Below are 26,766 nucleotides of genomic sequence, written 5' to 3'. Positions count from 1 at the left end.
ATATCCCACAACCTACCTCAAATAATCCTCAGCCTAATTCTGATTTTATTCAGACAATGGTTTGAAAGGCTTCAGACTACCTTACTTCAGTTTGGGTTTGTGGCAAGTAAATGTGATCCCTCTTTATTCATTTACAAGACCAAATTCTACATTTTATATCTCCTTGTGTATGTTGATGACATTATAATTATTGGCAGTTCTATTCCTTTAATTCAGCACCTTACCTTTGATGAAATCCCTTAGCAACTAGTCTAGCTTTGTACTTATTGATTGAACCATCAGTATTTTCTTTATTCTAAAGACCCACTTGCATCCAATAGCTTGTCTACCAGCTGGTAATGGAAAGTTCTGTTCCTCATTAGAGCATTATACTCCTGCATAGCTGCAAACCATTCTGAACTTTCCAGGACCTGCTTTACCCGTTTAGGTTCAGAATGAGTAAGAAACAATGAAGGATGCAGCCTAGGATTGTGTATTCCAGATTTAGGCCTAGTTTGCATAGGATGAGTGTTAATGGGAACTAGAGTTGATGCAGACACAGATTCACTATGAGACATAGTATTTGATGATTGAGGATGAGTGGGAGAAGGTGCAGTTGGTATAGATTCACTAGATGACACTATATTGGATGATTGAGGATGAGGGGATGTGGATTCAGATGAGGTTTGATTTAAGGCAGTAGCAGAGAAACCAGAAGGAACAGATGGAGCTGAAAGGGAATTAGAGGAAGGTATTTGGGAAAGTGAAGGTGTAGAGGCTGAAACAGGAGGGGATAGGTCAGGATTGAGACTGAAATAGGAAGTGATATTCTGTGTTGAACTGGAGGAAGAGGAAAACAAATCTAAATATGGAAACCTCAACTCATTAAACAAAACATCCTTAGAAATATAAATTCTATCAGTTGAAGACGGACATTTGTAGCCTTTATGTGAAGAGGAGTACCCCAAGAAAACACACTCTTGAGACCTGAAATCTAATTTGTGAGCATGATAGGGTTTCAACACAGGAAAGCATGCACAGCCAAATGTTTTAAGTGAAAATCAGGCTCTTTGTTAAAAAAAGTGACAAATGGAATAGCAAAGTTGAGTGATGCAGCAGGTAACCTATTAATCAAATAGACTACAATGACAAAAGCATAATCCCAAAACTGTAGAGGTAGAGTTGCATGATGAAGTAATGTGAGTCCTAGATCAACTATATGCCTATGCTTCCTTTCAACTACACCATTTTGATGATGAGTGTGTGGGCAGATTAACCTATGCAAAATGCCATAGGAAGCTAATAAAGTAGAAAAAGGTCTATATTCACCACCCCAATCTATGGAGTGAAAACACCCATTGTTGTTGATAGCTAAGGTGACCCCCAGAATTGTTCATATAGGGATCACAAGCTCTTGATACCGCGATAATTTTAGAGAGAAAAGTTAGAGGAAAATTTTGTGTTTGATTGAATGAATTAGTTACATTGTTCAGTTACAGCCTTATTAATACAAGGATACATGTAACTAATCCTAACTAACTAGTGACAACTGTCAGTTGATAGTTGGCACATTTCAATAGTAGAGTAATATACTCATACAGTCTTGTTCACCTAAATTCTAATTCTCTCAAATTTGATGTTTTTTATTTATTGTTCTGAGTATGAACTAGCTTTCAATGTACTTGTATATATAGTTTTTTTTAGTTTATTTCGAGTTTAAAACATTTTATTGATACCTGTTGAGATATGATTTTGATATCATGTGTTTCCTTATTTATGTTATTGTTTCAGTTTCCTAGTTACTAGTTTTATGTAATCGATTCTGATTATAAATAAAGAGCTGAGGAGTCATTCTCCTCAAGCATTCAGATCATTCCTAGTCTGATATTCACGTATTCAATACCATTATTATAAATACAATTACATTTTACTTGTGGCTTGATGTCTCATGTGTCATATACTGGTACTTCTATATTCTTTTCATTTGCATAGAAAAGTATTAAATTTCTGTGTTTTGCCCTTTTTTACTATTCGAAAAAACTTAGATACAGTTCCTTGTGTGCTTTTGGCTCTCTTCTCCAATCAGGATTGAAGCCTCAGCTTGATAACCCATGCCCACCTTTAATGCAAATCTTTATTACGCAATTTATTGAGATAAAATCCAATTTTGATTGGAGAAGAACACCAACAACACCTAAACTGTATCTAATTTTTTCCCTTTTATTGTAAATATTATTTTTACTCAATATTAATGAGTGTAGGCAATGTTATTTCTGAGTCATGATTTCTTCCAACTATTTTGGGTAGTGATAAAATTTATGCAAAATTTTTAAGGTTCTGGATGAGGGTCTTCGGGCAGTCTCTGGATTTCAAGGAACAGAAGATCTTTCAGATGATAAATTGATGGATATTCCTTTTGCATCTGATTGCATTAGGATGAAGAAAGTGTCATCTGCTCCATCATATGAGCTAGAGTGCAAAGATGATGTTATAGTCAACTTTGAATCTTGTGGATCAGGAAGTCAGCAGTGGTGTGAGGCAATTGAGAAGCATATGCCTCTTATTTTGTGTCACTCTTCAGCAATGGTGAGAATTTTCATTTTTTTTAAATTCATTCTTTTTCTATTTTATTGAAGAGAATAATAATATCATGGAATGAATGAGTTATGCATCTTTAATGAATGTGGCCCTCTTTCTGTTTTTCCTTGGAAGGTGAGAGCTGCATCAGTTACTTGTTTTGCGGGTATGACTTCTTCTGTATTCATTTGTTTTTCTAAAGAGAAACAGGACTTCATATTGTCTTCTTTAGTAAGTATCGATACCATTCATGCTCAATGTTGTCTGATTCTAGTATTGTACTGATTTGACTAACTTGCTAAAATTTTGTAGGTGCATGCTGCTGTACATGATAATGTGCCATCGGTGAGATCTGCTGCTTGTCGAGCCATTGGTATCATTTCATGTTTTCCACAAGTGTGTCAGAGGTTATACTAAAACTTGTACTATCATTATTATGATTTCTTTTTTAAATGTGTTCGATAGTAAAACTAAAAGGTTCTATAATCTCTATAGTGCAGAGGTACTTGACAAGTTTATCCATGCTGTTGAGATTAACACTCGCGATGCCCTAATCTCAGTAAGTTGGGCGTTAGTTTCTGACTCCATACATTCCTATACACTTTTCTGTACTTGAGTAGTAATTCATTGTTTTCATTATATCAGGTTAGGATAACGGCTTCATGGGCATTGGCAAATATATGTGATGCTATTTGTCACTCTGATAGAATACTCCCCTATGGGCAAATGGGTGAGCTCAATTTGATTTCCATAATTGAATGGTCAACTATTTGGTGACAAGACAAATTTTCAAAGTTCTTCTCTTCTGTAATCTCTTTATTTGCTTCCTTTTTTAATTTTCTTTTATATAGGTTCAAACTCCAATACCCAGGTGATTGTATCATTGAGTGAATGTGCTTTGCATCTTACTAAGGATGGAGACAAGGTAGTTTTTATTTTTGTTTATGTATTTCTTTCAATTTGTATATTCTGTATTGATTAAAATTTCATTGTTGAGAAGAAAGGAACAACTAAATGTCATTGTACACAGTGTAGTGTATTATTGATAACATGGATAATAATTACAGAGAAAATAATTGCCTAATTACTATAATTATGTAAATCCTACAATTTCCACCTAATTACCATAATTAAGGATTGCCTAATTACCATATTTTCAATAAACTGAGAGAAAAACAGAGAAGAAAAAGGAGGAGAACAAAACTGATTCTATTGATCTGAAAAGTTAGAGGTAATTACAATCCAGGTATTTATAAACCTCTATACAATAAAACTAACGATAACTAACTCTAACAGAAAGCTAACTAACTGATCCTATTGAGGTGCAGTTAGAAAAAAGCCTTTGTACTCTCCGAATTACTAACTAACATGAAATGGGAGAAGAGAGAGAGAGAGCAAGAGTGAGAGAGAGTGGTACCAAGAAGAGAGCGGAGAGAGAGGGAGAGGGTGCGAGATAGGAAGGACCCATGTCTGAATATCGTCGGACAAAGGATAGGAGACCAACAACGCTACATGCGAGCTAATTGGAGAGATCACCGGAATATCTCCTCATTTTATTTCACTCGTTTCTCTGAAGACACAACGGAGGAGGAGCTTTGGCAGCATTTCAAGAAAGCGGGCAATGTTAGGGAGATTTTTATTTCAAAGAAAAGGAACAGAAATGGGAGAAGATATGGTTTTGTAAGATTCATTGGAGTGGATAATGTGCAACAATTAGAAAGGAGACTGGACAATATAGTCCTGGGAGGGCTAAAGCTGTATGTTAACAATCCAAAATATGAAAGAAGCAAGGGAGGAGCACAACAATCAGCAACAGGGGGTCGACAATACACTAGCCGTGATGATCAGGGACACAGAGACACTTATGAGGCAGCCACGCACACATCGATCTCGGGTCTGAGACGCGGATCGTTTGCAGAGGTGGTGGCGCGGCGGCATCCAAGAACAACCATTGTGACGCCGTCAGCAGCTGTGGGCAACACCTCAACATCAGAAGTGACTCTCGACATTCCTAGGCCAAGGCCGAAATGGCTTCAAGATGACTGGGTGGGAAGACTCAAAAACATAGCAACGCTGGACAGAGTACAGGAGGACATGCTCTGGGACTGGGGAGTGAATATAGTGCCGAAATACATCGGCGATGACATGGTACTTCTTCTTGGCCTCACAGAAGGCAAGGCACGACAAATGATGGAGAATGACACGTCATTGTTCTACTCGGTGGAGAGGTGGAACAGGGAGATGCGTGCGGGCTCTAGACTAACATGGCTGCAATGTTGGGGAGTGCCACTAATGGCATGGGATTCGGAAAATCTGAAGAAAATCCTGGCCGGCATAGGTGACGTTGTGGAAGTTGACGACGAACTGGAGGAGTCTCGTAAAATGGATAGGGTAAGGATCCTGGTTAAAACACCGTGGAAGCCGATGATACAACATACGGTAAGAGTACACATCGAAGGGGAGGTATTCCCAGTTTACGTCATAGAAGAAAGCGGAAGCTATCCTCATAGGTGCCGATGCAGGCCGACCACGATGTACGGCTCATCGGATGACATCTGCTCGGAGGAAAGTGCACTGGGATCGCTGTCGGAGTTTACGCATCTGGTGATAGATGGAGCAAGCCGACAACAGGTGGTGACGGAGGAATGGAGAGTCACGGTGGAGGAGCAAAAGCCGGCGGAAGAGGGCGACATGCTGGGAGCGGGGGAACCGAAATGCAATCAGGCATTACCTGGCGGTCGCGACACACAGTGCGACCCCCTGGTTAATCCTTTGGACCAGGGGATAAAGGTCAGGAGCCGTTGCAATGATTGCGACGCAGGCCCATACGCAAACAAAAGACAGAATGAAGCGGGAGAAGAGATCAAAGCAGGAGTTGAGGATGCAGATAGGTACGAGAAAAGGAAAGAAGGAGTCAACGGGTTTTGTACCCCTGACAGGAAGAGAGAAGAGAAGCATGAAAAGGGAAGTATCAGGGCAGATGGGAGTGGGTCAGACTTTGAAGATGCTGACTCTCACCAAACTCACGCACGTGACAAGGAGCAGGTGGAGTTAGATGGGCTGATTTTACTTCCCTACACCCCCAGTGTTTTAAAAACCCACCACGGAAGTAATAAAATAGAGGCCCACTCAAACCAAAAACACCCACTCAGTGTGTATGCTAGGAAAAAGTGGCGTAAAAAGCAGCCCATGGAAAGTGGAGTGCAGAGAATCACCAGTGACAGTTTGGAATATGAAAATGCATCAATTCAACAGGAATTAAATAGCGAAGACCATAACCAAGAAAATATTCAGAATTTGGACTCGTGTCATGATGACGTGGGCCAAGTTATGAAGCAGGATGAAATGCAAGATAATAATAATAACTCTAAGGAGGCAAAAATAATATGGCGCTGGCGAAGGAACTAGGAGTAACAAGATGGAATGACAATATAAAGCAGGTGCAGCAAATGGTTGAAATGGAAGAAAGGGATATTAAAGAGTCAGAGAAATTGGGAGGGATGAGGAAGAGTCAATGAATATTATCACATATAACGCAAGAGGTCTAGGGAAGGGGGTTAAATGGCCAGCAATTAGGAGAATGGTCAATAAACATCATGTTGACATGTTATTCATTCAGGAATCAAAAAAGGAGATGGTAGATAGATCCTTATGTCAAGCTTTATGGGGGGATTCTGAAGTTCAATGGGAAGCTCAGCCAGCAACTAACACTGCTGGTGGTATTTTATGTTTGTGGAGTGAAAAATCTTTCAGATTGGAAAGGAAGAACAGCGGGTCTGGATATATAATGTTATCAGGAAAGTGGATCAAGGAGGACCTATCATTGAATATTGTCAATATTTATTCCCCTTGTGATATTCAACGCAAACATGTGTTATGGGAAACTATTCTGCAGCTGAAAAATCACAACCAGAGCGGTTTATGGTGCATCCTTGGGGATTTTAATAGCATCAGAAATTCCTCAGAGAGAGCTGGAGTCTGTCACAGGGTTTTGGAGGATGGAGGGTCTAGGGAATTCAATGCTTGGATTGAAGAGTTGGAGGTAGTGGAACCAGCTTGGGTGGGCAGCAAGTTCACTTGGGTTAGACCAAATGGTTTATCTAGAAGTAAGCTAGATAGGTTCCTGATATCTGTGGATTGGCTTACAAGGTGGCCTGATACAACTCAACATACACTAGAGAGAAACTTCTCCGACCATTGCCCGATTCTGCTCAAATAGAGAAGATCTGATTGGGGACCTAAGCCTTTCAAAATAATGGAGTGTTGGCTATCAGATGCTTCCTTCATGAAAGCTGTGGTGAAAAGTTGGACATCTAACCAGCTAAGTGGGTGGGGAGGGTACGTCTTAAAAACGAAAATAAAAGCACTCAAGACCAGGTTGAGGGAGTGGAATAGAGAACATTTTGGGGATACACTCAAGAAATATCAGAAGATTGAGCAAGAGTTGAACAAGCTGGAGGAGATCACTTCTGATAGACAACTATCTCAACAAGAGACATTAATCAGGAAACAGCTTCAGGAGGATTTATGGAGAGAGGCTCAATCCCATGAGTCGTTGCTAAGGCAAAAGGCAAGATCCAGGTGGATCAATGAAGGAGATTGTAATTCTAGGTATTTCCACATGCTGATCAATGCTCGTAGAAGACACAACTGCTTGCAAGGATTGCTGATTGAAGGGTCTTGGGTGGAAGAGCCGGCAATAGTCAAAGAGGCAGTCAGGTCGTTCTTCGAACAGCGTTTCAAAGAAACAGAGCATAACAAACCTACACTAGATGGGATACAATTTCAAACAATTGATAGCCTGCAAAATGAGATTTTGGTGAGGCGATTTCAGGAGGCTGAGTTGAAGGAAGCAGTGTGGGATTGTGGGAGTGACAAGAGCCCGGGGCCAGATGGTTTGTCTTTCAAATTCATCAAACAATTTTGGCCTATTTTTAAGCCCGATGTTCTGCGGTTCCTAGATGAATTTCATGTAAATGGAACTTTTCCGAGAGGTTTAAATGCATCATTCATAAATTAATTCCCAAGGTCTTGGATCCGCAATTGCTGAATGAGTATAGACCTATCTCATTGATAGGGTGCATCTATAAGATAGTTGCAAAGGTGCTGGCAAACAGACTAAAGAATGTAATGCCTTTCATCATTCATGAAAGGCAGTCAGCGTTTATAGAAGGCAGGCACATGTTGTACAGTGCGTTGATTGCGAATGAGGTGATTGATGAAGCTAAAAGATGTCATAAACCTTGCATGATCTTCAAAGTGGACTATGAGAAGGCGTATGACTCTGTTTGCTGGAATTTCCTGATTTATATGATGAGGCGTATGGGCTTTTGCACCAAATGGATCAGGTGGATGGAGGGATATCTAAAGTCAGAAACAGTTTCGGTGCTGGTCAACGGTAGCCCTTCAACAGAATTCTTGCCTCAGAGAGGGCTCAAGCAAGGAGACCCACTATCACCTCTACTGTTTAACATAGTTGCGGAGGCTTTGAATGGTATTATGACTTAGGCGTTAGAGAAGGGGCTGTTTAAGGGATTTTTGTGTGGCAAGAACAAGGTGGAAATTAGTCTCCTTCAATATGCGGATGATACTATTTTCTTTGGAGAAGCATCAATGGCAAATGTCAGAGCTATCAAAGCAATGTTGAGGGTGTTTGAGCTAGCATCGGGGCTCAAAATCAATTTTGCTAAAAGTGGATTTGGTGCCTTCGGAGTAATGGAGTCATGGCAAAGCGAGGCAGCTGATTACCTCAATTGTAGCTCGTTGACACTCCCTTTCATATACCTTGGTGTTCCTATTGGAGCAAATCCGAGAAGATATCAGACATGGAATCCTATCATCTCTAAGTGTGAGAGAAAACTAGTGAAGTGGAAACAGAGAAATTTGTCGTTCGGGAGAAGAGTGACTCTTCTAAAATCAGTGCTAACATCTATTCCTATTTACTTTCTCTCTTTTTTACAGGGTTCCTCAGAAGGTGGTGGATAAGTTAGTAAGAATTCAAAGGAATTTTCTATGGGGCGGTGATCAGCAGCAAAGGAAAATTGCTTGGGTCAAGTGGGAGACGGTATGCATGCCAAAGGAAGCCGGGGGTTTGGGAGTCAAAGACATTAATTACTTTAACTTATCTTTACTGGGTAAGTGGAATTGGAACCTATTTCAGCGACCGGGAGAGTTGTGGGCTAGGGTGATGGACTCGAAATATGGTGGGTGGAGAGGCCTAAGTGAAGGGAGTAGAGCACATGCAAAATCTATATGGTGGAGGGACCTAAAGCTCGTGGTTCAACATCCACAACATGGTGTGATAATCAGCAACTCAACAATGTGGAAGGTGGGCTGTGGGGACAGGTTTAAATTTTGGGAGGATGCATGGATGGGTGGGGAAGAATCGCTGCTAGCAAGGTACCCTAGGTTGTATAGTATATCTTCACAGCAAATGGGGGCCTTCAGAGATAATGGATGGGAATGGGATTTCAGATGGAGGAGACCTATGTTCGATAATGAAGTAGATATGGCGACCTCTTTCCTAAGGGAGGTTGAGTGTCTCAGGAATCAAGCTCAACATGGTGACCAGTGGGTGTGGAAGGCAGATCCGAGTGGCCAATACACGGCCAAATCTGCCTATTGCACTCTACGGGAGGAGGAGGTTGAGGGGAACCTGATTCCTCCAAAAATTTCAGTATTTGCATGGAGACTCATAAGAGATAGGCTCCTGACGAGGTCAAATTTGCGGAGGAGGCAAATTGAGGTAGACGACTCAAGGTGCCCTTTCTGCAGATCTGAGGAGGAAAGCGCAGCACACTTATTCTTCCATTGTAATAAAATATCTCCAGTTTGGTGGGAATCAATGTCGTGGGTGAGTCTTACGGGGGCTTTCCCATATCACCCAAGGCAACATTTTCTTTACCACATACATGGAGTGACAGATGGAAAGAGGTCAACTAGATGGAAATGGTGGTGGCTTGCATTGACTTGAACCATTTGGAAGCAAAGAAATGACATCATATTCTCCAATGGGAAGTTCAATGCTAACAGAATATTAGATGATGCAATCTTCTTGTTATGGACATGGCTCACACATTTGGAGAAGGATTTCGGTATCCATTTCAACCAATGGTCATCCAATATCAGAGCAGGATTTTCTAATAGTATAGGATAGCATACTCAAGCAAACAATTGCATTATCTTTATTTTCTCAGCATTGGTTCAAATACTGCATAGGGACCAATCCTGAGTTGTCTATTGTATTTTCTAGTACCTCTGGTACTTAATTAATATATTAGTATTTTGGCTGATAAAAAAAAAATTAACATGAAATGGGTGCTGTTAACAAAAGTTAACAACCCTTACAGACAAAATACAAAATTGTTTTCATAGTTATACATTGACATATACTGATACCCTCCCGCAAACTCAAGGGGGAGAGTTTTCATTGGACACACTCTTCATTAGGTTTGCCTCTCAGAACCTCAAATCTTGATGTAGACAGGGGTTTAGTTAGAATATCGGCCCACTAATCCAGAGCTAGAATATGAACAATTGAGAGCTGCTTGGCCAAAATCTTCTCTCACAAAAAACACATCAATCTCCATGTGTTTTGTTCAACTGTGAAAAACTAGATTGTGAGCAATAGAAACAACACTCTGATTATCACAAAAAATTACTGGAGTAGTGAAAGAAACTTGTAACTCTGTCAGGAGAATATAAATCCAAGTCAATTCAGTGGAAATTTGAACAATGCTGCGATATTCAACTTCAGTGCTAGACCACCAATAGACTAAGTTTGGACCAAGAAAAATGGCAATTCCTGAGGTGGATCGCCTGTCATCCACATTAGACGCCCAATCAGCATCACAGAATGCTCAAACAGCCAAGGGATTTTTAACAGAAGCAGGCTGCAGGAGCAAACCATAAAATAGAGTACCTTTAAGATATCTTAGAATCCTTTTCACTATTCTCCAGTGAGAATCCATTGGAGCAGCCATAAATTGGAAAACCTTATTGACAGCAAAACTGATTTCAAATCTAGTGAGAGTAGCATATTGTAATGCACCAACTACAGACCTATAGAGAGAAGGATCATGAAAAACATCAGCACCATGTTTAGACAACTTGCAGTTAGAAACTGTCAGAATCCCACTATATATTTTATTTCCTTTTATAGATAGGATTTAAATCCCATAATTAGGAGATTTGATTAGCTTAATATTTTGTATTTATGACCAGGAATTGACAGTCGGTACAATGATGAGCAATAGTTTAGGAGTTTCCTTTTTTAGATTATCTTGTATTCTATTTAAAAGCACATGCTCTTCTATCAATATGAATCAGAAAATTATCCCCTGACATGGTATCAGAGCTCCAAAATCTGCGGGAGCCTGTGTAAACTTGTGGCCTGCACTGCCACACGTTTTTTTCTTCTGCTGTGCAGCCTGCATTGCCGTTTTTCCCCCTCCCTTTGACGGCCTATATTGCCAATATTTTCTGCCCTAAAACACCCTCCACGCCTTTGCATCTCACCCAACAAAACTGAGAATGTTTGCAACAGCCAATAACCCCACCCAAGTCGAAAATACCGGCACTGTTGAGCTACAAAAACTACCGCAAATGGTCTCACTTTGTCCAAACCTTTCTAAAAGGGAAGGGTAAATTGAATCATCTTACTGGGAAAGATGCCCCAAAATCCACAGACAGTACCTTTGGTTCATGGGATGAAGCAAATGCAGTAGTGATGTTGTGGCTGTTGAATTCCATGGTGCTAGAGGTGAGTGATGCTTGCATGTTCATGAAGACCGCTAAGGATGTGTGGGATAGCTGTAAACAAAACTATTCCAAGGTTGGTGATGCTGCTCAAATTTATGAAATAAAGGTGAAGATCGCAACTACCAAACAAGGAGACCGATCCATTAGTGAGTATGCCCAGACTCTACAAAATCTTTGGCTAGTGTTAGACCATTATGAACAATTTGAAGCAAAATGCACAGAATATGTTGATTTACTCAAACGTTACAAGGAGAAGGACAGAATCTATAAGTTCTTGACAAGACTAAATAGTGAGTTTGATCCTATAAGAATTTGGGTGCTAGTAAAGGAGTTATCCTCACTCAATGAAACCATGGCTGCCTTCCGGACAGAAGAAGCACGTGGGGGGTGACGATGGAGCTTCAATCCACTGAAAGTTCTGCCTTAATTGCACAAAAGAGAAAGAAGATTGATCAATGGCAGACCAGGCAACCTGGAGATGTAGCCCCCAAGATGGAGATCGACAAAGGGGAGAACAAGGATTCTCTATGGTGTACCTTTTGTAAGAAGCGAAGACACCCAAGACAGATTATGGAAACTTCATGGTAAGCCTCCAAATCCGAACTAAAATTGGACCACCAAAGGTACTCAACAAGGAAAACCAGCACAAGCCCACCTGGCTTAGTCAAGTATTGCAGCGGGCAGTCCTTCCAGACCCCTTACAGTTTACAATACATAAGAAATTAAAAAATTGAGGGAAGTCCTAGAGACTTTAGTCAAACCCAGAAACACAGGTAGCTCTTCCTTGGCATTCTCAGGTACTTCCCAAGCCTATGCTCTCAGCATTCTACAATCTACTGCACAAGCGACATGGGTTGTTGATTCTAGAGCTATGGGTCACATGACTCATTCCTCTGTTGAATTTATCTCATATAGACCTTGTCCTAGCAATAAAAAAAAATTACAACTGCAAATGACACATTTTTTTATAGTTGCTGGAAAGGGAGACATTCTCCTAAGTCATGATTTAATTTTGAGAGATGTTTTACATGTGCCCAAATTATCTGCCAAATTGCTTTCTATTCATAAACTTACAACGGATTTACAATGTTTAGTGACATTCTCTCCCACACTTTGCAAATTTCAGGATCAGGGAACGGGGAAGATTAGACTTGCTAGGGAGGAAAATGGGCCAACCTTCTTGAGGAAGCTCGTGGGACATGTAGCACTAAAAGTCAACTTCCATTGTCTTTGTTGTCAGAGTCACTTCCTTCCCACAATAAAGACATCTGGTTGTGTCACTATCGTTTAGGACACCCTTCGTTTAGTACTCTAAATATTATGTTTCCTAGCTTGTTTCAAGGACTAGGCATAGGAGTGTTTCATTGTGATGATTGTGAATTTGCAAAACACAAATGTGCTAGCTTTCCTAAAATCAGTTTTGCTATTAATAAAGTTTGTCAATCCGTGGCTAGTCCCATGGACTCTCATTGGGAAGTGGTTAAAAGGATCTTAAGGTATCTCAAGGGTACCTTGTCTCATGGTTTACTTCTTCAGCCTGCTTCTACTGTGAAACCCTTGGCTTTTTATGCATTCTGTGATGCTAATTGGGCATCTGATGTGGATGATAGGTGTTCCACCTCAGGGGCTGCCATCTTTCTTGGCCCAAACTTGATATCATGGTGGTCTCGCAAGGAGAAGGTGACAGCCAGGTCCAATACTGAAGCTGAATATCTCAGCTTGGCTCAAACTTCTACTAAATTGACATGGAGTCGGGCTCTTTTAACAGAATTGAAAATTCCCTTCACTACACTTTATTGTACAATCAAAGTGCTGTATCGATTGCTCATAATCATGTGTTCCACAGTCGCATGAAGCATATAAAAATTGATGTCTTTTTTGTTAGGGAAAGAAATCCGAATTAAAATTACTACTCCAGCTGTCTACTGTGATATTCTCAGCACTGTTGCTTTGAGTCACAATCCGGTTCTTCATTCAAGGACGAAACACATGGAACTAGACATCTTTTTTGTGAGAAAGTTTTGGATAAGTCCCTGCTGGTGTGTCATGTTCCTGCCTATGCTCAACTTGCTGATGTGTTGACAAAGCCTCTTGCCAAACAGTCTTTTCTGGATTTATGATCCAAACTCTGAGTGCTTTCTTTCACTAAGTTTCAAAGCACTCTGCGTTTGAGGGGGAAATAATAGTGTATAGTAGATGCAGCTGAGTCATTGCTGACTCAGCATAAGAGTTAGTTAGTTCAGCTAACTACTGTAGTTAGAATCCTCTATATAAACCATTGTGTAATTCTGTTGTAACGAACTCATTCATAAATACAATAACAGTTTAGTTTTCTCTTGTTCTCTCTCACCTCCATAGATTTCTACAGACAGCAAAACTAAGTTCTAGATGAGTGATAGTTACTCATATACACTACTTATATACTCTTACATTACCTTGTCAATCCTGAAATTCCACAATTTCTTTCCGCCGATGATCTTGTTTGCGGATTTGAAAATCCAGCCTATTGCGTTTGGAAATTGTCACTTAGACTCTAGATACCATGTTTAGGAGAGAAAGCAAGAGACAAGATTGAATGTGTGTGTCAATGTAGACTGCGGAGTATATTATTATGTAGCGTGACTAATAATTACAAAAAAATATAATTCCTAATTACTATAATCATTTAAATCCTAGAGTTGCCTAATTACCATAATTTTAAATATCTACAATATCTAATAGTCATTTTACCAATTCTATGGGATTATTAGGTAAATCAAGTATTGATTATCTGCCTACTTTGTGTACATTTGTCCTTATTTGTTGATTTTTCCCCCAATTACCAGGTCAAATCTAATGCTGTAAGGGCTCTTGGGTATATTTCAAGAATCTTAAAATCTTCAACATCAAAATTCCAAGGCACGTCAGCGGGTCACCATGACCGCATGACTGATGCGTATCTCAATAGTGAGAATCTAATGGTGTGTCAACAGAATTGTGCATCAGATTCTCTGCAAGATTTGAATAGGCTAGAGAGAATAGTTCATGCATTTATTTCTTGCATTACTACTGGGAATGTTAAGGTACCATTATTTTCATAATATTGTTTGATTATTCTGAATATTTTAATTTCTTGTTATCAATCCACTTTACCCCTCTTGAACCTGGAGTCTCTGATACTAGGTCCAGTGGAATGTTTGTCATGCTCTAGGCAACTTATTCCTCAACGAGACATTAAGGCTGCAAGATATGGATTGGTATGTTAAAATAAAGCGCACGCTTCTTATGTTTCTCATACATTATATATCTTTATTCTTCTCCTAGTTACTAGTTATAGTAATTTGTGGCAACTTATTCCTCAACGAGAATATACTTAATCCAAGAAGTCATTTTACTTAGTCAGTATTGTTAGCTGTCAACTGTGAGCTCAGTTAGTTACAGTTACTAACTCTGGTTAGTTAGTAACTGCTAGATTTAGTTTACAGTTAGCCACTCTATAGATAGAGATGACTCAACTCATTGTAACTTGTCTTAATCATTTAATGATCAATGAAAAACTACTCTCAGATTCTCTCAAACTCTAATATGGTATCATAGAGCTAGGTTACGATCGGATTTGCGATTTCTTCTTCGATTTTTCCCTCCTCCACCTCCTTCTTCGCTGCGATGGAAGATCCTCCAATCAACATCAACGGTGTAGCTCAGGCTGCCAGAGCTCTTCCCTCGTTGGGTGAAGTTCTTCCATGACTCATCAGGTGCAAAACTATGTGTTTGAGAAGAAGAGACAACTTCGCAACGATTTGCGTAACATTTTTCTTAACAACAGTTCCATTTTTGACTATTTGGTTTGTATTCAAACTACAATTGATTCGCTATCGTCGATCGGAGAGCATGTGTCGGAATCTGATCACGTTGATATCATTCTTGATGGATTATCAGACGAGTTCGAATCACTCATTACTTTTGTGAGTGGAAAGTTTGAGTCTATGTCCATTGATGAGGTCGCGACTCTTTCATGCGACTCGCATTGCTTGCATGAAAAGTCTTGCCTCGTCTGTTGCTTCAATTAATCTCACTGAAGGAGCTAAACCTAATTTTAGCCCCAATTTCAGTCTTGGTTCTGCACAAGAAGCTTCTGGTTCCTTGGCCTCTTCTAATCTGCAAGCATATGTTGCTCATGGTAATTCTAGCTCTTCATCGAATTCTGGTTCAATCTACTACAATTATAACGGAGGCAATCTTTGTTTGGAAGTCACATTGACCCTAATAAAGAAGAGCAACTCCAGGAAGCTAAAGCAGAATTTGAAGACAAAGTGAAAAGAATATTGAAACTTATTAAAGAGGACGACCTTGAAGAGGATGGTACCCCAATAGAACTTTCTAAGAAGGAACCGCTTGTTGAACTGATTGAAGATTTCCACAATCAATACCCATCCCTGTTGCACAATATGATCATCTAACGTGCAAGTTAAGGAAAAAGATTAAGGGCAAGCCAGAAAAGGGGAGTTCTTCATCCAGCTTAGACTCTGATTCAAATTCAGATTATTCTTCAAAGGACAAAGACAAGAAAAATGGACAACTGGAAAATGAATTTCAAAAGACAATTGATGGCTTAAGGCAAGAACTTGAAATGGTGCATATAGAAGTGGCTGAATTAAATTGGAAGTTGACAATCACACATGAAGAGAAGGAGGATCTTAATTCAAAATGTAGGATCACATGGTGGGTGGCCCTTTGAATGGATCTAGGATAGGCTTTGATACCATCTTAGAAAGAGATAATCGAAAAGAGAAAGAGAGAGAGAAGAGAGAGACAGAATCTGTAAGACTTATGAATTCTAATATTATTATTCCCAACTGTTTTTAGTTACACTGTAGTTTATATAGAATTGTGAGACTTGCAGAGCAAGCTACAAAGACTTGTAGAAGAAGATTCTAAGGCTTGCATAGCAAGCTTCTAGTTAGTTAGGTGCCACCTGTCAAGGACAGCTGGATAACTAACTTACATACTCTAACTACTCTGAACCAAGTACAATATTCACATAGACACTAATACCAACTAAGAATTTTAGGTTGTGGGCCTAACTCAACCCCAAAAGCTAGCTCATAGGGTGAGAATTACCCCCCATTTATATTTCCTATTTTGACACTATCTCTAGTCGATGTGGGACTTAAGTTTGTCCCAATAAAAACAAATCTGAAGTATTATCTGTTTTTAAGAAATTTCAGTCTATGGTATTTGAACAAGAAAATCAAATTTCTTCAATCTTATCGGGGTGGTGAATTTCGGTTATTCAAACAATATTTAGAGACTTTGGGAATCACTCAAACTCATTTGTCCGCACACACCATCAAAATGATGTTGTTTAGCAAAAACACCGTCATATTGTTGAAATGGGGTTAACACTGTTGTCTCAAGCATCCTTACCCATTCCATATAAGTGGTTTGAGAAGTTGGCGGTGTGGAGGATTTGTGAGGGGAATCATGTGACTTTTGGTCGGATAATTGGTGTGGGAGGAGGCCTTGGAAAATAAATTTGCTAGGTTCTTCCTTAATTCGGATTAACATGGGTGGTTATTGCTAATATGGGAAGTTGGAGGGAGCATCAATAGGTGTGGGACATTAGGTGGAGGAGAGGGTGGTTCCAATGAGAATTGGAGTTGGTGGAAATTTTTCATTTGGAATTGAATAGGGTGAGTCTAAAAAGGGGGGTGGGAGGGGGAACCTAACAGGGTGTTCTCAATCAAATCGGCCTATTCATTGTTATAATCTTTGAAGTTTGAAAGCCAAGAGGTGGATATTTTCAAGGACTTGTGAAAACTAAATATCCCCACAAAAGTTGCTATGTTTATTTGGAGACTTTTTCTTGACAAACTTCCCTTAAAAGAGAATTTGAGAAAGAGAAATATTCTTGTTGATGATGATGATTTCTTATGTCCGGTATATCACGAAGATGTGGAATCTATAAACCATGTTATTTTTAATTGTGGGATGGCACATAGTGTTTGGAAAACTTCTTATAATTGGATCAATCTTCAAATTGTGTTGCCTCAATCTCCGGTTAATCATTTTTGCCCACATTCTTTGGGATTGCCTAACAAAACCAAAGAGGGCTTTGGGATGTTGTGTGGTGTGCTATGACATGGACCATATGGAGGCATAGAAATGCTCTTATTTTTAGAGATCAAGCCATGGTGAAGGAGAGCATCTTACAAGATATTATTTTCTTCTCGTGGAGTTGGTTGAAGGAAAGGAAATTATCAACCCGTATCCATTTGCACAGTGGGCAACATCTCCAGGGAATTGTTTCTATGAGCCTACATCCACTTGCTATTTGATCTTTGCATATGGGTTTGGGTACCCCTTTTACCATTTTATTAATATACTTGTTATTTTTTACCTTTGACTACAGTATTAAGAAAAAGGTATTGTAGTTGAATTTGTTTCACTTTCATTAGATAAATTATATTTGTTGCATTGTTTTTGGTGGTGTATTTTTGCATAGACTCTATTCATGAAGATATCTTATTCAATTTGTTACTTCTGTAACATAGACATGTAAATTGTTGAACAATGCTTTATGCTTCATTTTGGCAGGACTCCAGTTGTGTTTGGTGTTCTTCTGCAACTATTACGTAATTCATCAAATTTTAAAATCAGGATACAAGCTGCAGCAGCATTGGCTGTGCCAATGTCAATGCAAGGTATCTTGTTCCTGGTTTCACCTAAGTACAGATACTTGTTGGTTGCAAAATTACTGTTTTTGGAAATCTATTTGATTAATTCTCGCCAATATATATATAATTGTATGATCAGTTTCCTACCCATAAACATTAGGGGGGGGGGGGGGGGGGGGGGGGGGTATTACTTGTTTGTTACATAGTAGTTAATCATGTCCAAGAAATACATATTGCGCTATATCATTGCATTGTGGCACCCTGCCACTCCTCCAAAGGTCATTGCATTGCACCTGGCCATCACAACTGGAGCAGTGCTTTTTGCATGTCAGAGTAAAGATCAGATGATTGAATTCACAGCTTTCTATTGTAATAGAACAATACAATATATACAAGAGGTGAGCAGATTCAGCAATCTTTTAGGCTCCAGATTGGGTACACTTGAATTAAGTATAATTCGGACTATACAAAGCTAATTAATTAGAAGAGACAAATAGCCTGGCTAATTAAGGAGAAAATAGAATCCTAAAAATATTTTTCAAATACATTAATTACTAAACAGAACCAATTACAATAACTCCTATTAAACATTAATTGCATAATCAGAAACTTTTATAATCTTCATCGCCTACTTCACTATCAGAGTCTTTGTACTATTATTAGACCTTAAGCTATCATGCATACCAAATGGACCCCGATATATTAAACCATAAACCTCAAATTTTATTTACCTTTTTACCTATTTTGGCGCAAATTGTATTTTGTTTGGTTGGTGTATCAGTTACTGTGGTGCACAACTAGTATCCTAGTCTTTGTAGTAGGTGATTTCCGTTTCTGTAACTGAATGGTAGTTAGTTATAACAGTCTGATAATTGTCACATCAATGCTGACTCAGCACTGTACCATTAGTTTTTAGAGCACTCTACTTGAGTGTCTATAAATATGTACAATGCTGATCATTTCAGTGAGTAACAAAATCATGATTCACTTTTCTCATATTCTTTAGAATTCAGATTCTAATATGCTTTGATTACCTTTCCACCATTCTGTTAGGATATAAGGAGAAGAGGGAGATATTATTATTTGTAGATTGAGAGAGGGGGATATTATCATTTGTAGATTGAGCATTAGCTCTTTGTGAAAGAAGAAATCCTTTGTGAAGGGAAAACCCTTGGAGGAGAGTTCTCTCCTATTTTCTGTTCTTTTCTTACTAATCAATAAAATCGTTTCTTTTCTTTCTCATTTCAATTCTTGTAACACATTCAAACAATTTTCAGTTTGAAGTCTTCATCTGAATATAACTTGTTCTCATGTTTTTGCAGATTATGGCCTATCCTTTTCAGAGATTGTGCAATCTGTAGAGCATGTAATGGAGAATATTGACGATGACCAAATTTCTGGGCCATCAAATTTCAAATACAGGGTTTCGTTACAAAAGCAGGTCATACTTCATATTCATCAATGACATGTGGAATTAATCATTTTGTGGTGGTCAATGAAATAGGCATGAAACTGTGTAATGGGAATTTCTTATTCAAACTAAGGGGCATTTTGATTCTCATTAAACTTGTTTTTGGAAAAATTTAGGAGGCTTCTACTACGAATTTTGGAATGTGCTTTTATTTAAATTTCATATAAGTATTTTAGAAGATTTAGGGAGTTAAGATTGTGATCAGATTATTGAGAATTTCAGATTAAATCTGATTTGATTCTCCCTTCTTCTCTCCCTACCTTTGCCTTGTATTTAATTTGTAAACAGAGCGTTCTCCCTATATAACTCATAATTCTGATCAACCAATAATAGAAAATATCCTTTTTTTCCCCAAAAAGTACATGGTATTAGACCTTCCCACTGTGTCTTATGTGAGTTCCAGAGGCATCATAGTTGCATCATCATCATCTATGGCTGATGCTCTATCCTTGGGTTCCAGTTTACAACTTATAATTCAAAAGCTAAATGAAAGAAACATCATTGAATGGGCTCAGTCTATGAAGTTAGCCCTCAACTTGTAATTCACTACTTGACTAGAGACACTCCTCACCAAGAGGAAGGGTTGATCCTTCTCTTCATACGGAAATAAGAACACTCTTTCATCATCGCTTGGCTAACCGATTCAATGGAGCCAATAATTAGGAAACCATATCTATTTCTCCAAGCGGCTAAGATTATCTGGGAAGCAGTCCGCAATTGCTGTTATCACTCATTTGAACATTGAGACCCAAAGCTTTCCCAGTAGTTATTCTGTGAGTTAGGTAGAGTTAGTTATACACCTGTCTAGAGACAACTGTTTCTCGATGGTTCTGCTTTGTTGTAATGCAACTACCAGAAGTAATTATATAAACCTTGAATCATTTCGTAATCAATCAATAAATCATTCTTTTTGAAAGAAATTTCCCTCTTATTCTCTAAACCATTGGCATGGCATCCAGAACAACCTCCTCCTACCCATTCCTCTGCACCAATCACATTCTCTCAAACAATTTCTGAAAAATTTGATGAGAAGAACCTTCTCAGGGGCCAGCAAGTTGAACCTGTTATCAAGGCCCGTTGTCTCCAAAATGTTGTGGTCTGCTCTGAAATTCCCTTGTGATTCATCAACAAATATGATTGAGATGCAGGAATTGTGAATCCTGCCTACACCACATGATGCCAAGATCATATCCTCCTCTCATGGCTCCAATCATCATTGCCAAGCTCCATCCTTTCACAAGTTCTTGGAAGCATCTATTTGTACCAACTCTGGAATAAGATTCATGATTTTTCCAGAAACAAACCTGTGCAAAGGCATGTCAATTATGCGTAGAGCTTCAATCTACAACCCTGGAAGAAAGATTTCAATAATTGTATACAATCATGTTCATTTACTCTTAACCACTTGTGAGGCAAAGTTAACCATATTTATGCATGTAGTTAACCATGTGTCTGGGTAGATGCATGTTCATTTACTCTTAACCACTTGTGAGGCAAAGTTAACCATATTTATGCATGTAGTTAACCATGTGTCTGGGTAGATGCTAGGTGGACATAACCCAGCGGGATATTCATCTTAATTCAATTGAAACACACACCAAGTTTTTGGAATAGTTGGTTCTTGACATAAAGCTACTGTAATTTCACAGGAAAAGAAGGAGATTATTATATCGGACTAATATCTTGATTTCAAAACTAGACAGTACTATATTTAAATTTTACAATTTGAGCATGGTATTATTATTTTATTTTTGTTATTGAAGTATGGAGTTGTGACATTATGATGGTGTGCTGCTTCTATGTCATTACTTCTAACCGAATTCCTTGTGTTCTTGATGCAGCTTACCTTGACAATGTTACACATTCTACGCTTTACCTCAAGCACAAATGATCAAAACCTGAAAGATTTTCTAGTGAAGGTATGTATTTTATCATGAACAAGAAATTATAGCTAAACACGTGCAGAGTGAAATTACTTTTCAGTAACTATTTTGCAGAATATAATTCTTTCTCATGATTTATTCATGCAACCAAAGTACAATATATGTAGCCAAAACAGCTTCTCCCCATAAATGGTTTGGGAGATTAGACATGAAAATGAGAGAGGGCAACCTCCCAAGATATACCATATTTGAAATGAGAAAAATATGAATAATTTTCACAAATGCTTGTGTACAGGATGATTACTAATATGTACCGAGTGACTTATTAATTCTTACCTAGTATTTACATGAAAGAATCTTGCTGTCATAATTACAAGAAATGAAACGGAAACTAATTATAGGGAAACAAATCTGTGCAAATAAAATAGAAACAGGGAAGTTCCTTAGCTAATATATTTGCCAGCTTGCAAGAAAGATTTTGAAAGTGCTATGTGACACCCAGAAGGGACATATGATGTTATAGTCCACTATACAGTTTTTTCCTTAATGAAGTCTTGGTCTATCTTTATGTGCTTTGTCCTATCATACTGAATTGGATTATGAGCAATGCTAATGAATCTTTCTAGACAAACACCATTATATCCTTGTATACCATACCATACTATACTACAAAACACAATATTATTTTTTATAGGCAAATGTTTGTTATTAATTGTTAGTATTTTGTTAGTGAAGAGAATCTAATCCATAACCTTTTCCTCCATCCGTTCTCCTTTTACTACCAAGCCTACCTTATAACTCCCTACAAAACACAACTATAGTTTGTGACATTTTAATAACACTGGATCTCAGTTTTGGAAATCAAATGATAACTCATGTATAGGCATATAATCTATGTCTCTGTCTCATGACTTGGAGTAGGTTTCTATCTTATGTTTGAATATAATAATAATTTTATTTATTTTATATAAACTTTAAAGTTAAAAAGCTTTTCAGTAATTTTATATATTTTTTAACACAAAGTGCCGGACAAAAAAAACTTTAGGGGCATAATTTGCAAAACTTTAAAACTTGGAAAAAAATGTTCAATTAAACTTTTCTAATTTCAAGAACTAATTTATCTGACTTACAGTTTCAGGACTAAATTGATTGATAGTTTATAATGACCAATTTGGTAGTCCATTACAATTTTAGGGACTAAATTGATTGATAATCTACTATTTTAAGGATCATTTTGCCACTTTATTGAATATAAAGACTAATTTGACTGACTATTATAATTTGAGGGACTAAATTGGTAATTAACTCATTATAACTTTTTTTTATAAACATAGTACAGATCTTATTATGCTACAGCTGTATTATGTACTTGTACTCGTATACTCCACCTTTTACTAGAAGGCTATGCATAATCATGTGTCTCTCTGCCTTGTTATCAACTTATCATTTTGATTAATTGCATACAGTATTGACTTGGACATTCACGCAATAATGTTCTGTAGTTTATTAATAACTAGATTAAAGAACTTGTGAAAAAGTAGTGTATCCTAATTATTATCTTGTATATGTTGGTGTTCAGGACGAAAGGTGTTACCTGCCTTTTTGTCACTTATCCTTGCTATGTGTGTACGCTGGCATGCATTTGCAATTTCAGTTTGTCTTTGTAATTTCATGCAGATCTTTTCTAATGATCTTTGATGGAAACTTCCCTTGATTTAATTTTCCTTCTGCTTCATTTATGTATAGAAAGCATCGATCCTTGAAGATTGGTTCAAGGGATTATGCTCATCTGGCGAGGGCATGCTCGATGTTCAAGATAAGTGCATTGCAGACCGAAAGAGGGTTTTGATATCTGGTGCGCTACAGTCGTTGATTGAAGTATACAAAGAAAAACAACAGGATGCAATAGCTCAGAAGTTTGAGGAATTGAAGAACAATATGTAAAGGAGTTGTAAAATGACAATGGTTCGTATTGTTTTCAGGCCTATTAGTGTCAATGTTTTCCCATTTCAGTAGGTGGAAATGAATGGCCACGGGAGCCGAACGATTGGAATATTGGTAAAAGATTCAATCCAGTCGAGAGGAATTTATTTAATGAAGCACTTTATGGATGGATTATATCAGTTGTAGAAGAGATTGCTATACTGAACAGGAGGATCGTATTGTGTATGCATATTTCTGGTTTGTGGAATGCTTTCAGTTTTCTGAACTTAATCAATGTTATACCACATTCAGATTCTGTAATGATGGAGATCAATACCGTTTTACTGAAATGCTAGAATTTGTATAGCAAGTTTTCCTCTCATTGTCCTAATTGATTTTAAACTTTAAGTAAAAATTAAGAAATTAAAAAATATATAAACAAATAATATTATTATTAAATGATATTAAAATCTGTTTTAAAGAAAAATAAGATGGTTTAAATGTTTTTGGTCCATGCTAATTTTTTTTATGTTCATTTAGTCCTTATAAATTTGTGTTTTTTTAATTGTGGTTCGTGTAAGCTCTTTTGTTCATTATTTGTCCCTACAAGTTTAATTTTTTTTCAATTTTAGTTTCTTTAAGATTTTAATTTTTTTCATTTCTAGTTCTTATAAGTTCACACTAAGGGATCAAAATTAGAAAAACAAATTTCTAGGGACCAAAAATGAAAAAAAAACTTATAGGAACCAAATTTAAAAACAATAAATTTATAAGGACTAAATATGTACAAAAAAATAATTATAGGAACCATAATTTATAGGAATCGTAAAAATATTTAACTCAAATAAGATATAAGAGATGTGTTTTGGTGCAAATAATGAAGATTTTCTTTAATTATATATAAACAAAGGATGGTGTGTCTGGTGAGTCAGGTAAGTTGGAATCTTTTGGGGTCCAACTTGAGTTGTTTTGGTTAAAATTGAAGGCTGAATGACTTTAGTGGACTTCAAAAAAATTTGGATATGCCCACTGGCCTTTGTTTATGCCACCATTGTGGCAAGTGAGGACTTAAATCAACCTTCTCCAATGTGAAGTGTGGTGTCGTTGTCGCCTCCACAAAGCATAACAACACCTATCACTGTCATTTCCCTCCAATCGCAGGAAGCGATCGATGCTGTTGTGGCGATGACATTTAGGGATACAAATCTGCCTGACATCGATGAAGGAAGCACAAGATTTAAACCATGCATGATGAAGGAAGTGCCAACTTTGAACCTTGCATGATGGTATTGAACGACACCAATGTTGGGATTGATGAAGAAGACAACATTGGAAATTGATGCTAGCTAGCATTGGTATCAATGAGGGGAAGTATGTTGTGTTGATTTTTGAGAAACTAAAATTAGGTTTAACTTTGAATATTGTCAATTCTAATTTGGCATGTTGAGTCATTGCATAATGAGAATTACCAGTTATGTTTTCTTGAAATTTGACATTCTGGTTAACATAAGTGAAGTTACCAACGAGGCTAGTTTGTTGTTGCATTTAGATATAATTCATTGGAATGGAGGAGAAGGGATTTGGGGATGAAGGGGGAGAGGCGAAGAGTAGGGGTGGGAATAGGTCAGGTCAGGTCAGGCTTTAAAAGGCATGAGCCTAGACTACGATGAATTTTTTAGGCTTGAGCCTGACCTATAGTCTATTTTTGCCTCGGCCTAACCTTTTTAAAAGCTTAACCTGGCCCGATAGCCTTTTTAAAAGCCTTTTTTTATTTGTTTGCTTTGGGATAGGAACGTAATAGGAAAGTTAATGGAAAAGGAAACGTTAACCAGAATAGGAAAGCCAATAAAAATAATGAGTAATATAAAGGGGCACATGACTCACACCTAAATTGTAATTAAAGTCTTACTTGATTATAGAAATGGAAATTATGGAGCAGTAATGTGTAATCAAAATCTGCTGGTTTCAAAAAAAAATTAATTGTACCCAAAAAATTATATATATATATATATATATATATATATATATATATATATATATATATATGTCAGTCTATCAGGCTTATAAGACTTTTTAACAAGCCTAAGCCTAGTCTATTTAATTTAATAGGTTTTTAAAAAAGCCTGAGTCTAACCTTTTAATTAAATAGATCAGGTCAGGTCAGGTCAGGCTTTATGTAGGCCAGGTCGTAGGCCCCTATAGGCCGGTCTGGCCTATTCCTACCCCTAACGAAGAGGATTGGTAGGTGGTGGGTGGTGAATGGTTGCCAACGACGGAGGAGCTGCAACAAAGACTATGATGTGGAGGGTGCACCACTATTGAAAATCATTCGAGATGGCGGTGAAAGGTGGTGAGGAATAGAGGTAACTGGGGAGAGGAAAAAAAGTGATTGTAAGGTGTGGTGGGTGCACCATAATTTTGTAGAATGAGATTAATCCAAAGGAGATCCAAGAGAGGATGAGGACTGCTCAGAGTAGGCAGAAAAGCTATTAAGACAAGAGGAGGAAAGATTTAAAATTCGAGGTTGATGATCATGTATTCTTGAGAGTCACTCTGTGGACTGGGGTTGGTCGAGCATTGAAATCCCGAAAACTCACATCTTGTTTTATCGATCCTTTCCAAATTCTCAAAAAAGTTAGTCATGTGTCATATCAAATTGCATTACCCCCATCTTTTTCTAATCTTCATAATGTCTTTCATGTGTCTCAACTTCGTAAGTATATCCATGATCCATCTCATGTGATTGAATTGGATGACGTACAAGTGAAGGAGAACTTGACATATGAAATAGTGCCTTTGAGAATCGAGTTTAGGCGAACAAAGTACCTGAGAAGGAAGGAGATTCCATTGGTCAAGGTGATTTGGGGAGGTACATCAGGAGAAGACGTCGCGTGGGAACTAGAGAGTCAAATGCGAGAAGCCTATCCAACCCTGTTTGAGTCAAGTAAATTTCGGGGACCAAATTTCTAAAAGGGTAGGAGAGTTGTAACGCCCTGAAATTTCGCTAATTATAAATCGATGTTTAATTGTATTTATCGTGTTATTTATTTATATGATTGACTTGAATGAGTTAAGGTATGGTTTGAATTAGTCATATGTGATTTGCTTGATGTGGATGTTGAGTTGTGGAGTTTTATTGACCTAAGTTGAAATTATGAGATTTCAAATGTTACCTAAACCTATTCTAGTAAAATCACAATTCTAGATTCGTTAATCGTTGGGTCGTCTTCAAATTTTGATTGAAGGTTCCTAACACATTTCCCCATGGTTTGACTGTTGGCATTTTCAAAATAACAATTTTTTACCTCTCGCTTAACGCGAGAAGTGCGCTAAGTGCAATTCCAACCAGAGAGGAAATTGCATTGAGCGGGAATTGTTGCGCTCAACGCGAATCCCAACTCGACAGGAATTGCGCTAAGTATGAAAAGTCACGTTTGGTGCCAAAAGTGGGCTCCCGCTTAGCAAGACAAGGTTGCTAAGGGAGATCTACGGATTATGAATTTGTTTTCCAGCGTGA

At 37.9% G+C, this 26,766-nt stretch overlaps 1 protein-coding gene across 4 annotated transcripts in view; it reads left to right on the top strand.

Annotated features, from left to right (window-relative positions):
* The window catches only part of LOC114416438 (HEAT repeat-containing protein 6), an 88,386-nt gene extending 64,755 nt beyond the window's left edge, over window positions 1–23,631 (top strand). For 2 of the 4 annotated variants that reach the window (XM_028381301.1, XM_028381302.1), the window contains 12 exons: window positions 2,314–2,565; window positions 2,692–2,787; window positions 2,869–2,963; window positions 3,052–3,115; window positions 3,202–3,286; window positions 3,408–3,481; window positions 14,142–14,378; window positions 14,479–14,552; window positions 17,893–17,999; window positions 19,295–19,413; window positions 21,285–21,362; window positions 23,073–23,631. In XM_028381301.1, the coding sequence (XP_028237102.1) occupies window positions 2,314–2,565; window positions 2,692–2,787; window positions 2,869–2,963; window positions 3,052–3,115; window positions 3,202–3,286; window positions 3,408–3,481; window positions 14,142–14,378; window positions 14,479–14,552; window positions 17,893–17,999; window positions 19,295–19,413; window positions 21,285–21,362; window positions 23,073–23,270 (1,479 nt within the window). In that variant the 3' untranslated portion in view covers window positions 23,271–23,631. Of the gene's footprint in view, window positions 1–2,313; window positions 2,566–2,691; window positions 2,788–2,868; window positions 2,964–3,051; window positions 3,116–3,201; window positions 3,287–3,407; window positions 3,482–12,442; window positions 13,651–14,141; window positions 14,379–14,478; window positions 14,553–17,892; window positions 18,000–19,294; window positions 19,414–21,284; window positions 21,363–23,072 lie in introns of those variants that run through there. The other 2 variants (XM_028381304.1, XM_028381303.1) reach the window with 2 other exon arrangements.
* Window positions 23,632–26,766: the final 3,135 nt, after the last annotated feature.

Source organism: Glycine soja, chromosome 6, assembly GCF_004193775.1.
Source record: "Glycine soja cultivar W05 chromosome 6, ASM419377v2, whole genome shotgun sequence".
NCBI lineage: Eukaryota > Viridiplantae > Streptophyta > Magnoliopsida > Fabales > Fabaceae > Glycine > Glycine soja.
The sequence above is the reverse complement of the archived record's forward strand: the minus strand, read 5'-3'. Positions and strand labels throughout refer to the sequence as shown.